This window comes from Leiobunum rupestre, chromosome 7, assembly GCF_980474605.1.
Source record: "Leiobunum rupestre chromosome 7, qqLeiRupe1.1.hap1, whole genome shotgun sequence".
Taxonomy (NCBI): Eukaryota; Metazoa; Arthropoda; class Arachnida; order Opiliones; family Sclerosomatidae; genus Leiobunum; species Leiobunum rupestre.
Window position 1 is genome coordinate 31,137,022 of NC_143390.1, and position 14,393 is coordinate 31,151,414.

Genomic DNA, 14,393 nt, shown 5'->3' on the forward strand with positions numbered 1-14,393 from the left:
TTAGATTTGCCCCCCCCCCTCCTTACCCCCGACGAAACCCCCGTTAAAAGCTCAGAATCAACAAAAGATCTCTGTCGCCGCCAATAGAGAGAGAGGAGCTCTCAGTTTAATTATAATTGATTAACTCTAACTGGGATTAGATACGGGCAAAGTCACCTAAGAATAAATCCAATCTCCACGGATTATCAACGCGTATATTTACTCTCGGCTTTCCGCCAACATTGAAATTCCAAACGCGACGAAGCCAAAAATGGGAGGACCAAAAGCGCCATCTAGATTTGCTTCGTGTTTCCGGCATACTTCCTATTCCGAAGGGGGTGGAAAATTCTAAATATGGCTTCCTCGTTAAATATAGAACGAAGCGCGCGAAATTCGTTAGTAAATAATATCGTAATTCGATCCAAGATCATATCGGGAAAGAGAACTGCTTTGAAGAGATTTTGAAAGCTGTCGCTTAAAACAATGGTTGAAATTTGTTTAATATTCGACCAACGTCAAACAGTGTCAAAGTGCGGATTTGAATATTTCATTAAATACGCAATCCGTAGAAACAGAAGTAAATGAACCGAAGTTATTGAAATAGCGCTCATAATCGGAGGGCGTTTTCCTTATGAAAATCGAGTCAAATAAAAGCTCATTTCCATTCTCGTCATTTGACGCGATAAATTGCACTTGGGAATTGTTGGTATACCTATTTCTATGTATAAAAAATGGTTTCATGAAAACAAAAACGTTTTTTTTTTCGGCCTAGGAGCGCGTAAACTTTCAAATTCGAGGTAAAAATGTAACTTCATAAGGACAACGCCTCCAACATGGGGAGTATAGCAGTCTGATAACTTCGGTTAATTTACTTCTGGTAGAAATAGTAACGGTAATATTAAACCTAATTATCCAAAGTACAAATCCTTAGGTTTAAATAATTCCTACGATTATTAAGCTACTTAAATGATTAAATCATAATTTAAACGGATTTAAATTCTCTAGCTTTGGTTGTATGAAGATTAAATCGTTATTGGGAATGATTAAATTTTAACGGATTATTATTAGTGATTTGCTCCGCAACAAATTCTCTTATAACAGTTTACTGCACAGGACAAGAAAAATAAAAACACTCAATGTTCAATGAAGACACACTTCTCTGAATATTCGTCTTATATTTATCAGCAGTACAAAAGTGGCTATTTTAATATTTAAATATCCATTTAAGTTCTGCAGAACCGCTTTCGAGAGATATCACTATAAGTAACTATAACTAATTAGCATTATTATGACAGGTCCTATTCTCCCAATGATAATCTTTGAGTGGCCATCACACTAGCTAACATTATTTTTGCCAAGTTTCCGAAACTTTCGATAACCCAAACCCTCGCGACAGACTATCGTTAAGCGAAATATTTTAGTGTCATACTTATGTCTATTACGTTACTTACGCTTATACTATTGACAATAAAATTAGACTTAATTAGGCGCAGTACTAATCCACATATAACAGCGCAAAGAAAGCAAACTAAAAGGTCGCTCTGATAAACGGGTCAATGTCAAAGGCCAGCAACACTGTTCAAGTATATTATAATTCGTTCACCCCAAAAAGGGGGCTCAAACTCAATGACCCTCTCCTGTAAAACAAAATTTATGAAATTCCGGCCAAAGTGGCCCGACAACATTAATCTTATCCTAGCTTAATGTATCATTAAGCACCCTGCAACCGCTCGTCTTCCGAAATGAGAAAAACGCTAAAGAGGTAATTAATTTCGCGCGATGATTCCAGCAAAACTAATAACGAACGAAAAAATATATCCAAAAACTTTCGACGTAAAAACGCTGCTAGAAAAAAAATGCCATTAAGGAATCGACATTACGAGAAAAAAATCTTTAAAAAAAAATAAAAAGCGCTCGATGCTAGTTCAAAATTTACAAGCTAGCCTTTCATCGTTAGCTTTGGAAAGCCCAGAAGGCATCGCCTTTAAAGGCGGGGTGATGCTTATATCGAATACCGATTTGAGCACGTCGTCGGTTTCGACTCTACGGTCAACTAACGAGAGTGTAACTAAGCCTCTTTCTAGGCGATCACCCTTCAAAACCTCAAAAAGAAGTTAAATTCGAAAGATTGTTTTTTTAATTTTCGACTCTTCGCTCTTCTTTCCAAACATCGCGGATGGTAGATTAGCTCGCTTCCGCGTTAAAGTGAATCTTAATGCGAAGGCTCATCTGAATTAAATATTTAATGGCCCGTACCTTAACTCATGAATTCTTGATATCGCTCTCTTTTTAGGCAGTATGTAAAGAGGCGCCGTAAAAGCATTGTTAAAGCTTTAATTAAATGTATTAATAATCTGATGAAATTAAAAGAACTAAGGCGGGGAAATTTTCCTAAATACATTTTCTTAAAAGGAGAGTCTTTTAATTAGAAATTACGACGAGAATGGGTGGAGAAGGTTAATCGCCTTAGTTTCTTCCACGTCATTGTGTCTAATCTCCCTTATTAAAGTATATATTTGAGAAAAAAAGGCAGGGGTGTATTATGGGAGGAATAGGGTCTCTCTAGAATCTAAATAAGTTAGAAATTCTAAATGGTTCTTTTAAAATACCGAAATGCGCGTAAATATAGAAGAACGATTTAATAATTAATTGAAAATACAATCGTAAAGATGGATAAAATATTTCACTGAAACAAACTAAAATACACTTTTTTAATTTTATTAACCATTTTCTGGTGAATAGCTCTCAGTAAAACTTTTGCACGTGAAGAATTGGAAGTGTCACACTTATGGTAACATGTTTGTGTAAAAACTAACATTTAGTCCCGACAAAACACATAAATAATTTATACCCTTATAACTATTTTAAGCTTAACAAACCGTTCTCAAATACTCAAAGGCATTTCAAGTAGCTATAATCTCGACAATAGGTGATTATGAAAAAGAATTACGCGCAGAGGCTCACGGGAGTTGGTTATTTTTTGACAAAGCGTCGGCTGCTTAAATTCGCCTGCACCTACCGAGGCCCCGATCGTCCGCGTTTAGTTAAAAGCACCAACCATGGATTGATTGTTTGAAAAGTTAGTATTTTTCTAAAATTATTAAAAATACATAAAGTTAACAAATTTATTATATATTTTTTTTTATTTCTTATAGTTCTAGACCAAGTATTGATAAAGAAACAAGCCCAATTTTAGTTGACATTGTAAAGGCTGTAAAATAAATGACCACACTCATAATTAGGATTTAAATCTAGATTAAACCTGAAAATGAATTAAAATCAATTTGGATAGAATTTTAAAATATTTCATTTAATAAATCAATTACCTTAATTTAACGACTTTGCAAACTTCTCTCAAAACGAAAAACGAAAAATCCTTTCGATTGAACAATGATGAAATTATAGAAATCTCGCTAACCCTTGCCCAACTAGCCAGACGAATTTACTAAAAGGGCCAATTTTGATACTTTCAACTTGGTAGTACTTAACCAAATCACGTGACCACCGATATTTTTCATAATCACCTATTGTAGCAATTGGTATAAAAACCAAGTGTTCTTATCTCAAAGAAGCGAGAAATGGAAAGAGTCCTACCTGGCAAAGAACGAAGCGGCAGCCGATGGTTGCTGGGTGACGACGTAGTTGCTGCTGGCGCAGGGCGAGCTGAAGGACGTTCCTTGCAAGGCCGAAGCTTGCGAATAGCCGCTGAAGGAAAGCGAGTGCGGGAACGAAGTACTCGTGGGTAGTCCGGGAATGGAGGCCATGGTCGTGGCGGACATCGAAGCGCCAGCCACCCCAGCGCCGCTGCCATGTCCGACCGAAGTCAAGCTCAAGTTGGAAGAGTAGAAGCGAGAGCTGGAGGCATATCCGCTTCCGGACAATCCCGGTAATTGGTTGGACAGCGATTGCGTGCGAACGCCCAAAATTTGCGCGTCGTGGCTCGTTTGTCCTCCTGCGCTCGAGCCCGTCGACGAAGACGGACTCAGTCCGTTCGCCGAACTCCGCTCGTCGTTGTAATGTAGTCCTCGAGGTGAGACCATCGACGTTAGCGACGAAGTCAAAATCTAAACAGACAACAACAAAAAACATTTCAATTTCGATTGGTGTAAATTATAAGATATAAAACTCAATCCCCATCCGTGGTCTTAAGGCCGGACAGTGTTCCAGAAATACGACGTTTTAGAATATGGCGCATACCACTGGTGAATAGTGGTAATTAATAGTAAATATGGTAAATAATGGTAATTAAAAGTAAATATGGTAAATAATGGTAATTAATAGTAAATATGGTATATAGTGGTAATTAATAGTAAATATGGTAAATAATGGTAATTAAAAGTAAATATGGTAAATAATGGTAATTAATAGTAAATATGGTAAATAATGGTAATTAATAGTAAATATGGTAAATAATGGTAATTAATAGTAAATATGGTAAATAATGGTAATTAATGGTAAATAAGGTAAATAATGGTAATTAATGGTAAATATGGTAAATAATGGTAATTAATGGTAAATATGGTAAATAATGGTAATTAACGGTAAATATGGTAAATAATGGTAATTAACGGTAAATATGGTAAATAATGGTAATTAACGGTAAATATGGTAAATAAGGGTAAATAACGGTAAATATGGTAAATAATGGTAATTAACGGTAAATAATGATAAATAATGATAAATAATGGTAAATAATGGTAATTAACGGAAAATAATGGCAATTAACGGTAAAAAATGGTAATTAACGGTAAATAAAGGTAATTAACGATAAATAATGGTTACTAGTGGTTAAGGTTAACGAAAGTAATGAGTGTAGTGAGCTGTCAACTCGCGTTGCATGAAGGGCTTTCCACCACCCTCCTACGCATTGTAACCTGGCCCCCTGAATTAATTGCTTAAAAAAGTCGCTCGATGACTTAGTTCTAAGGTGGTGCCTTGGGTATTAGCTTAGCTGATTATTATTATTAACGTAAGGTACTAATGACTCACATATTGACTTGCATATTGTGTATAATAATTTAATATAATCTATAGCAACTTTAAGTTCTTAAACTTTATTTACATTTATTTCTAAAAACTCTCGAAGTTTGTTCTAAATCTAATAGTCCTAGTCTGAGTCTTCGAGAGACTTGCTGAGTCAAGCTAATGTCCTATTGAGCTAATGGCATTAAAAGTCGCTAGATGATTTAGGTCCATGGTGGTACCTTAGCTATTAAGCCTATCTGTTCCTAATTTTCTTTAATTTCAGTGTAAAATTTAATTCCAAATAATTCATGGAAATTTATAATTTACCATTATCTATAATTGCTTTTGTTTTTCATATATTGTATAATAACGTTATTAACCATTATTAACCACCCTGTTAAATACTATTTCTGAACGCATGCGTGGAAATCAAAACGTGGAGCCAAATATCATTTCGGAAATTACAATAGTTTGAACTATCTTTTCGAATCAACAAATCTAAGTTAAATAATAATTATTACACCGCTATAATAAATGTTAATTAACATATTTTTCTTGTAGTACGTGTATTGATTTTCTAAAAAGTACAAATAATTTTCTTCGCAGGCTAAGAAATTGTGGTGACATCTCGGGGGTTGATAAAAAATGGTTTGCTCTTAGCAGTAATGATTTAGGGTGATACTATATAAAGGATAGTTTTAAGTAATGCATGAAATAAGTTTTCTTTTAATTATAATTATAAAAATCAGCTAGGCTAATACCCAAGGCACCACCTTAGGCCTAAGTCATCAAGCGACTTTTAAAGCCTTTAATTCAGGTGGCCGGGTTACCACTCACTTAAGAAAAAGCATATGTCCCCAAATAAAAGACAATAGCTGAAGTCCGGTGGTATAAAGAAAATAAACCATACGATATAAAACCTTGATGACATTTTCAAGCTGAAAAAGTATCTTATTTTTTTGGCGACGCCTTTGACATTTCCTACAAACTACCCAAGACAACTCTCTTTTTTTTGCTTAAGCTTAATAACGGGTTGTTCAAGACAGGGAATAATTAGCGCGCGGTTAAGATAGAAGTTAAGAGAGGGGGTCTAGTTTGCACGATCTTAAGGCACGGTCAGGGCGTAGGTCTCGAACGACGATACACGCCCAATCTCAATCTTCCCATTGCAAATTCAAATAAAATAACTAAACACATTATTTCCACAAAAGGTATTAAAAACGGCGCCTGGTAGGAAACCGCCAAAGCGTTTAGCAGCGCCGGGGCCGAAGCCATAAAGAGGGCACTTTCACGATTTTCCGCCATAAAAAAACGCGTCCAGAAGAAGTGAGGCGGGAGGGGGTTCGCCGGGTAGAAAGGGGGGGGGGGTTGACGTTGACGTAATAAAGCTCCGGTAAACATTGGATCGGGTCCGACCCAAAACCCGCTTAAGGGCGCTACATGCATTATGCCGTTTATTTATGGGGTCATTTTTATGACATTTGCCCATTAGGTCTAATTGGGCCCTCCGACTCGTTAGAAGGGGAGGAAAAGGTACCGTTTTAGGGCGGCTGCTGGCTTTGAGGGGAATAGGCCGTATTTCGCGTGACAACTAGCACTAAGAAGACCCGTAACCTCGATCGCCTTCCCTTTCTCCCGGAAGTGGCCCGGACGATAGTGCGCCACCCGCCGCCGCCCGGATAAAAAGGCCGTTCGCATTCGAATCATACTTGTCTTAAAACTCCCCCGGGGTCCGCATTGAAGGCCCATCCCGATTATGGAGAGCTTTCGAATTTATGACAATTTTATGACGACTCGCTTGGGCAACCGCCCAGCCTTATGTTTCTTCTCTTTTCCTAAGGACACGCCGTTTGGTAAACATTGCGCGGAAGTTAAGAAAACTCTCCCTTTCTCTTCGTCACGCGAAATCGTGTGTGGAATAATATCCTATAATCACCAGACTTATGTTAAATTTAAATAGTTATTGATTAGTCTATAAATGCATGCTTGCTTAATAAATCAATTTTACTCAAAAAAGTTGTTATTTAGTTTAATAAATGCTAAGAACTAACAAGGAGAGTACCCGAGATGTTTATCCCCGATTTTTTTCAAACTCGGGGGTTGAATAGACCTTCATGTACCTTGAATAATAAGTCGCTAGATGACTTGGCCTAAGGTGGTGCCTTGGGTATTTAGCCTAGCTGATTATTATTATTATTATTATTATTATTATTATTAGTATTATTATTATTATTATTATTAGTATTATTATTATTATTAATATTATTAATATTATTATTATTATTATTATTATTATTATTATTATTGAAAGCTCCTAAAGAGAAAAGTTTCAATGGCTATTCGTTTTGCCATGGCAACCAAAAAAGTTTTTTTCACAACTCAAATTTAAACGTTCTCTACGTAAAATAGCATGGGAAAATCACGGATTGTATTTAATTGATTTTACCCAATTTTATCGAGTTTAATTTTTTGAAATGGCAATTACAATCCATGATTTTCCCATGAGTAACATAAATAAAAAAAAATGTTATTGACTCCTCTACGGGAATCAGATGTGTCTGATTCGTGACTTACTAGAGAACTATCTATCTAGGTCATTAAAATGACCTTCTCAGGCTCAAAGCAGCATCGTGGTACAAATTTTACATCGTGTATCTAACGATGTAATATGTTAAAAAAATCACTGGCTTGCCATTTTTTGTATTTGTAAATGTTTCAAGCGAATTCTAATTAGAAGATATATTATACACTTGGGTCCGAGTACAAGTCTGAACCAAAATTTCGTTTTGAAATATTTCGTCGTGTCGTACAATAGATTATAATAATTTCCAATTTATATAAAAACACTACTACATTATATTTTACAGGCATAAGTCAGGAGTCTAGCGTGACTGAACGTGAAATTGTCTGGCGAAACAGATCGAGTCGGATCACGCGAAATAATTAGAGGAGAGACACCGGCAGACAATTCCAACGCGGGGAGACAAAGAAGAAAGGTTACGACGAAATGGCGGAGGAGAAGAAAGCCCGCTCCGTCATAATAATAAAGATCTAAATTGTCTTAGCTAGAACTAATAAGGGAACTCTCTCAGTCGGCAGCGCGAAAGGCTCGCGAAATGAGAAAGAAACCTTAGCGAGGCACGTAGCAAATGTAATCAAGCTAAGGCCGCCAAAGCCCGACGCCGTTGAGCCTCTAACAGATTGCTCCCCATGCAAAACATACTCCTCGCTTCACTCGCTCCGAAAGACAACGAATAAATGAAACGCAAACTTCGCCCTCTCTCCCGCCTTTCAACGCGCTGTCCACTAACGACGAATCTCCGGGGTTGGTACACGCTCGGAATCTAATACACCGGGATCCGCTTATTAGAAAAACACAAAGAACAATATGGTATACGCGCTCCGACTAATGTTTATTAATTTAGCCCAAGACGCCGCGCATTTCCCCTCCCAAGTTCCCAATTTAATTAAATGAGATTGTTATTCGACACTAAAAAGATTGGTCAAAAAATAAACAGCAAACAGTTCAGATTAGTTTTACAAATTGAGATCTAGTAAAATACCTACGCGAAGGAATGCGTATAATTAAATTAGAAATTGGTTTCAGATTTTTTTATACGGAATGATTTCAACCAGGTTCGATAGATCTATTTTTCGAGAAAATGTTGAGCGTGGAAACCTCACGGAAAAACGGAAAGAAAAAGAAAGCTATCGGTTCGGGAAAGTAAAGAGGGATGAAGAATTGGAGGAGCGAAATCATCAGAGAAACTCTCGGCGTAAAAATCACGTTCGGTCAACTTAAAACACACTCTCAATCCTGTCTCTTTTCACTCCGCCGTTATCTATCTGCTCGGGAAATCCTTATTTCTTTTTTATAAATGTATATATATATATATATATATATATAGATGGTCAATATTGTCCGAAGAACTCAAGATGGTCAACAAGGGTGCTGGCGGCGTTCAACGACTATCATTTTTACCCCTTCCCCGCTCGCCAATGGACGATAAGGTGGTTCGCTAACTTCGGCTATAATTTATCTTCCAAAGACAAACAAACAAAAAAACCCTCTCGGCGTGCCGATAATGGATTTTCCAGACTCGCCGAACTTTTAACATTAAGATATTATATTATAGCCTTTGCACGCTTCTGGATGTATCATAGATACCTACTGCGTTACACCATTCCAATGGAAATCGATGATAAATGCTCATAGCATGGTTGATTATATTTAATTTTCATAAAGTTTTGAAAATTATTTAAAATATTATCAATTGGTTCTCTACCTCAACGGACTGTACGACCAATATCGCCCTAGTCTTTGGATCAATCTTAGGATCAGTCTCACTCTAGTCTTAAGACCAATTTTGACCTATTGTTAAGACCAATCTGGCCGTAGTCTTAAGAAAAATCTCACCCTAGTCTTAAGACCAATTTCGCTCTAGTCTTAAGAACTATCTCACCCTAGTCTTAAGACCAATTTCGCTCTAGTATTAATAAAATATCACTCTAGTCTTAATACAAATCTCGCTATAGTCTTAAAACCAATCTCGTACTAGTTAGTCTTAAGAACAAGCTCGTATACTGTTCTTAATACCAATCTCGTACTATTCTTAATACCAACCTCGTTCTATTTTTAATACCAATCTCGTACGATTCTCAATAAACAATCTCGTACTATTCTTAAGACAAGGTCTCGCACTAGTCTTAGTACCAATCTCTAACTAGTCTTAGCACCAATCTCGAACTAGTCTTAAGACCAGTCTCGTACTAGTCTCAATCTTCGGAGAAACGGTGGCTAACACCGTGCACGTATTTGCAATGGCAACTCCAAATCGAACGGTATACATAGCCTTTTTGTTCTGTAGTTACTGTTGTAAACCGCTTCGGTGGTTTCGATTGCGACATTAACTTTTGAGGATCAACTTGGTATCTATTCAAACTATTAGTATCCGGACAGAGCAAATCGAACCGCGTGTATACGGCTGATCTTACAGTAGATCCTTACAATAATTAACCCCATTACGAGCAGCCAGTGAAGCGCGGTCCCCCCCTTCGGATTCCTAGTTGACGTCACACACGAGACAGAAGCGACGTTGGGGCGCGGATCCGGATGGATCAGAAACGGGGCGATATTACCAAAACCCGATGTTCGACGCTCTACATACGTACGCGTACGGTACGGTAGATATAATACCAAGCGAAGAGCTTCTTAAAATGCCAATAGCATTGAATATCCGCGTGATACGGTTTCCAAATCTAATCTATTCAGCGATGGAGAATTAATGGGATATATTTGACGGAGAAGAGGTGGATTTTTTGTCCTTTTTTTTTCGACGAAGGGATCGGTGCTCTATGCCATCAATCAGGAAGCAGATGCGGGGAGAAAAAACAATGGCAAAAAATAATTCTCTATCCTTTCTATGGTAGCTCCCTTTGCTAAGAAATATTCAACCGTTTTTCTTTGACGAAAATAAAAATAAAAGAGACACAGAGAGGGAGAGAGAGAGAGAGAGAGCAGAGAAGTAATATAATCTGACTTTTTCTTTTATTTCTGAATATTACGGCCGTCTGCCGGCACCGGTATAAAATTTGCAATGCGAATTGCGAAAAGCTAAATTATTCCAGTTTATTTTTTTTTCTTTTACCGCTGGTTTTTCTCTTGTTTGTAAGCTCTCCCGATCGCTGGAGTAACGTTGAAGGATGTATATTTTTAGATAACTGTAATTGATTTTGAAATTGATGGATAACGGATAAGAACGCGAGAATTACATTCAATTTCGTAGAAATAGCTCCCAATTATGGCGAAACGTTTCCGTCTTTTTGTTTTACAAGCCTTCGAACACGGTTGATATTTATTTGATTTAAAATTACTTCTCTAACACGAATTTATTTCGAAATTATCCCGGTATAGAGTCGAATCCTTTTAGTAAGGAATCTATTTCTTACGGGAGGTGGAGGAGGATGTCTAAAATGCCAGCCAAAATAGTTTCCAATCAATTAAATTAGTAGAAAAGAACGCTTGTAAATTTTTATTCCGGGCCATTTGATTGCAATTAAAAATCAAGAATAGTGACAAAGGCTTAACGCGTAGAGAAAAAACCCCGAAGAGGAAGAAGAGAGGTGAATCTCGGGGGAACAGGACCAACTAAAAGATTGGGCACAATTCCCCGTTCCAGTCGGCCAACTTTTCCCAATTCGACTCTATTAACTCACGGTTAATTCAAAAAAGGCGCTCAGGAATTTGCCATAAGAGAGCGAGAGGGGCTGAGAGGACTTGTACATTTTTCGGGCACTCTCGTTCGCTCCTTTCAAAGGAGACCGAAATCGACCGACTGGAAATACATGCTTCGAGTCTTCCCTTCGTACGATCCATATACATCAGCTCAGGGACGGAACCGGCGGGTGGGACTGGGGGAGGGGACAAGAAGGCATTTTCTTCGGGACACAGACGTACACACGTATTCTCAGGAATTTTGACATTCTAAGGATAAATAAGTTTAAGCTTTCCGACACGCGAACCGACTACGATTTTTGCAGGTGCTTTATATGTTGGTGAATGACCACTACACTAACAATAACACGTATTTTGAGTTAAGAAAATAAGAATTTTGTTATTTATTAGGAAAATATAAGAATTGTGTTATTTATTAGGAAAATATAAGAATTGTGTTATTTATTAGGAAATATAAGAATTGTGATATTTATTAGGAAAATATAAGAATTGTGTTATTTATTAGGAAAATATAAGAATTGTGTTATTTATTAGGAAATATAAGAATTGTGTTATTTATTAGGAAAATATAAGAATTGTGTTATTTATTAGGAAAATATAGGAATTGTATTATTTATTAGGAAAATATAGGAATTGTGTTATTTATTAGGAAAATATAAGAATTGTGTTATGAATTAAGAAAATATAAGAATTGTCTTTTTAATTAAGAAAAAAAAACATGTACTTGCTACCACTTTTATTGTAACAAGAAATAGATTTTAATTAAAAAAGTTTCATTTTAGGCAGTAACTCTATTCATCAAATTATGCAAGTGAAGAAATTAAAATAATTATTTTAAATTTTAAATTTTCAAGAAATCGATTTTAAATAAAAAAAACTAGACTAATTTTGGTTATAAAATCTTATATGTAATAGGTGATTCCCAAAAAGATTGGTGATTACATGATTTGGTTATTTTCTGTCGAAGGGTTAAAGTATTTGAGCGCGTGCTTCTTTTTTAATTTTCAACGCGCGTGTAAAATCGCGCGAGCCACAATCAACTAATATATCAAGAGTACGCGCCCATATATATAACTCTTTCATACATGTATTTGTCGATATTATATTACAGAATCACCTATTGGTATCAGTTTTATTTTAGCCAATCATCAAATAGGTGTTTCTATAAAATAAAACAATAAAAATTAGAAGTACAAAATGTTTTTGTTAGAAGGCTGCCATGAGAGTGGAATCGCCAGTATTCTTTGTGTGAGCACGCCATCTATTTTAAAATATTTAAAGTTTCAATTTTTTTTAATAGAAGGCGCACTCCTGCGTGGATTAGTAGCGATTCCACTCTCATGGCAGCCTTCTAGCTAGTCCGTTTTCTTGAGATTACCGGATAGCGCAGTGGTTCTAGTTTCATTTCAATTTTTATGGCCACAGCTAAGTGACGTAGACAAAACTTTGTCACATGACCTATTGTACAGATGAAGAATTTTAAATTAATATTTTCAAGAAATCAAGATTTTCTATTCAAAAACAGGAAATTTTGAAGAAATTTTATCACGTAACAAACCAGGAATAAAATATTAACTCGCGAAATTAACAATAGGCGCGTACTAGTCCAAATTAAAGAAAACGGTACACCATTAACAAATACAGCGAATTCCGTCCTCCGTATAATTCATAAATACGAACACATACGTCAGAATGCGTATTGATAATAATTTAGTATTCGAAGCCTGGGGGCAGGATTTTAGCGGAAAAGGAGAGAAAGCGCGCGAATCGTGTAGGGCGGACCAGGACGGGAGGGCTACAAGGCGGAGGAGGGCTGCCCGTTTGGGGGATTGCTATATACTAATGATTAGGGCTTATTACCGTGGCTGGTTTTCTAAGTGATTTTAAGCGTGCGTACACAAGGATAAAAGCGTATTCGTGTAGCTTTGAATATTATATTAGGCCGAGTTTCTCCCCTCTCGCTCTCTTCGCGCTAACTAGCCATTTTCTTTCGCTTCTCGGAGTATGCTTAATTTCCCGACCGTAATTCTAACAGCGGGCGCCGTTCGCGCATTTAGAAAGTGCCGCCTCCGTAAATTGGTTCCGTAAATATTTTGTTCGGGTGTCGCAATTTGTTGAAGAGGTAAGGGCCTTAATTCTTTCTCTTCCTTCGAAGGGTCTGACTCTCCCAAAGGTGCACTACCCTTTCCATTAGACGTTACGGAGAACGTCGAAAGAGCGTAAACCACGTTTAAGGTCAAACTGCCACCAATCCTGATGTATACCAGTCAATATCAGGAAGTTTGAATGGAGCAATTAGGTAACGATAATTCTAAGATCCCGAGGCGACTAAAATTAAGAAGAGGGAAAAGCGCATTGCGGACGAAACAAAAATCAAATAAAACGGTTTAAATTCGCAATATAATTATAAGTGACTAAAATAAATAGAGTGATTCGTTTGATACATGAAAGAAGAGTCACGTTGTAAACGAAACCAAATTAATAATGAGGCGTCAAATGGTTTAAATTAGAAATGTGAATTTATAATTTAAATAAATTATATTGTGAACTTAATTGAAAAGAGTGAGAATCACATTGTGAACGAAAAACAATAATAAAAATGGTTTTAAACACAGCAAAGTAATTTAATAATTTAAATAAATTATATTGAGAATTTAAACCAATTTTATGTATTTTATTAATTTAAAATAGAGTGGTCTAACTTTTGAAGAAATAGTTGAGTGGCAGAGAATTATTTTCCGTAGTGAAAACCTGCTTTTAATATTCCTTTGAATAGTTCATAACGCGACTAAAACGTGGGCTTATCCAATAAGATATTATACGTGTATAAATAACTTCCTCAATTAATGCTCTTTCCACCGCGATGGCATAAACAACACATCTTTTCAATAGAGCAGCTCAATAACGAGATGGGGATATCGACGAGCAAGAAAAGGCTCTTAAGCAATCATCGCGCGCAAAGCTGATAAAGAGAGAGAGAGAGAGAGAGAGAGAGAGAGAGAGAGACAGAGAGAGACGCGCACACAATCCAATTCGCAAAAGATTGCCTTCCACCGCCACCTACGTATAATTGCATTAAATGGAAAACCGACAAAGTGGAGGAACGGATCCCGCTAATCGGAAACTCAGATAGCCAGACGGTGTAAGAATACTTATTGCAAAGCGGTTTACGGATTTTTTCCCCACCAATGATACTTTATTGTATTAGGGAATT

General features: G+C 36.7%; 1 protein-coding gene across 2 annotated transcripts in view; it reads right to left on the reverse strand.

The window, feature by feature from the left end:
- Positions 1 to 14,393, reverse strand: part of LOC149936052 (uncharacterized) — a 227,092-nt gene that overhangs the window by 107,766 nt on the left and 104,933 nt on the right. For both annotated transcript variants that reach the window (XM_090180790.1, XM_090180791.1), the window contains exon 3: positions 3,574 to 4,043. In XM_090180790.1, coding sequence (XP_090036916.1) covers positions 3,574 to 4,043 — 470 coding nt within the window. The remainder of the gene's footprint in view (positions 1 to 3,573; positions 4,044 to 14,393) is intronic.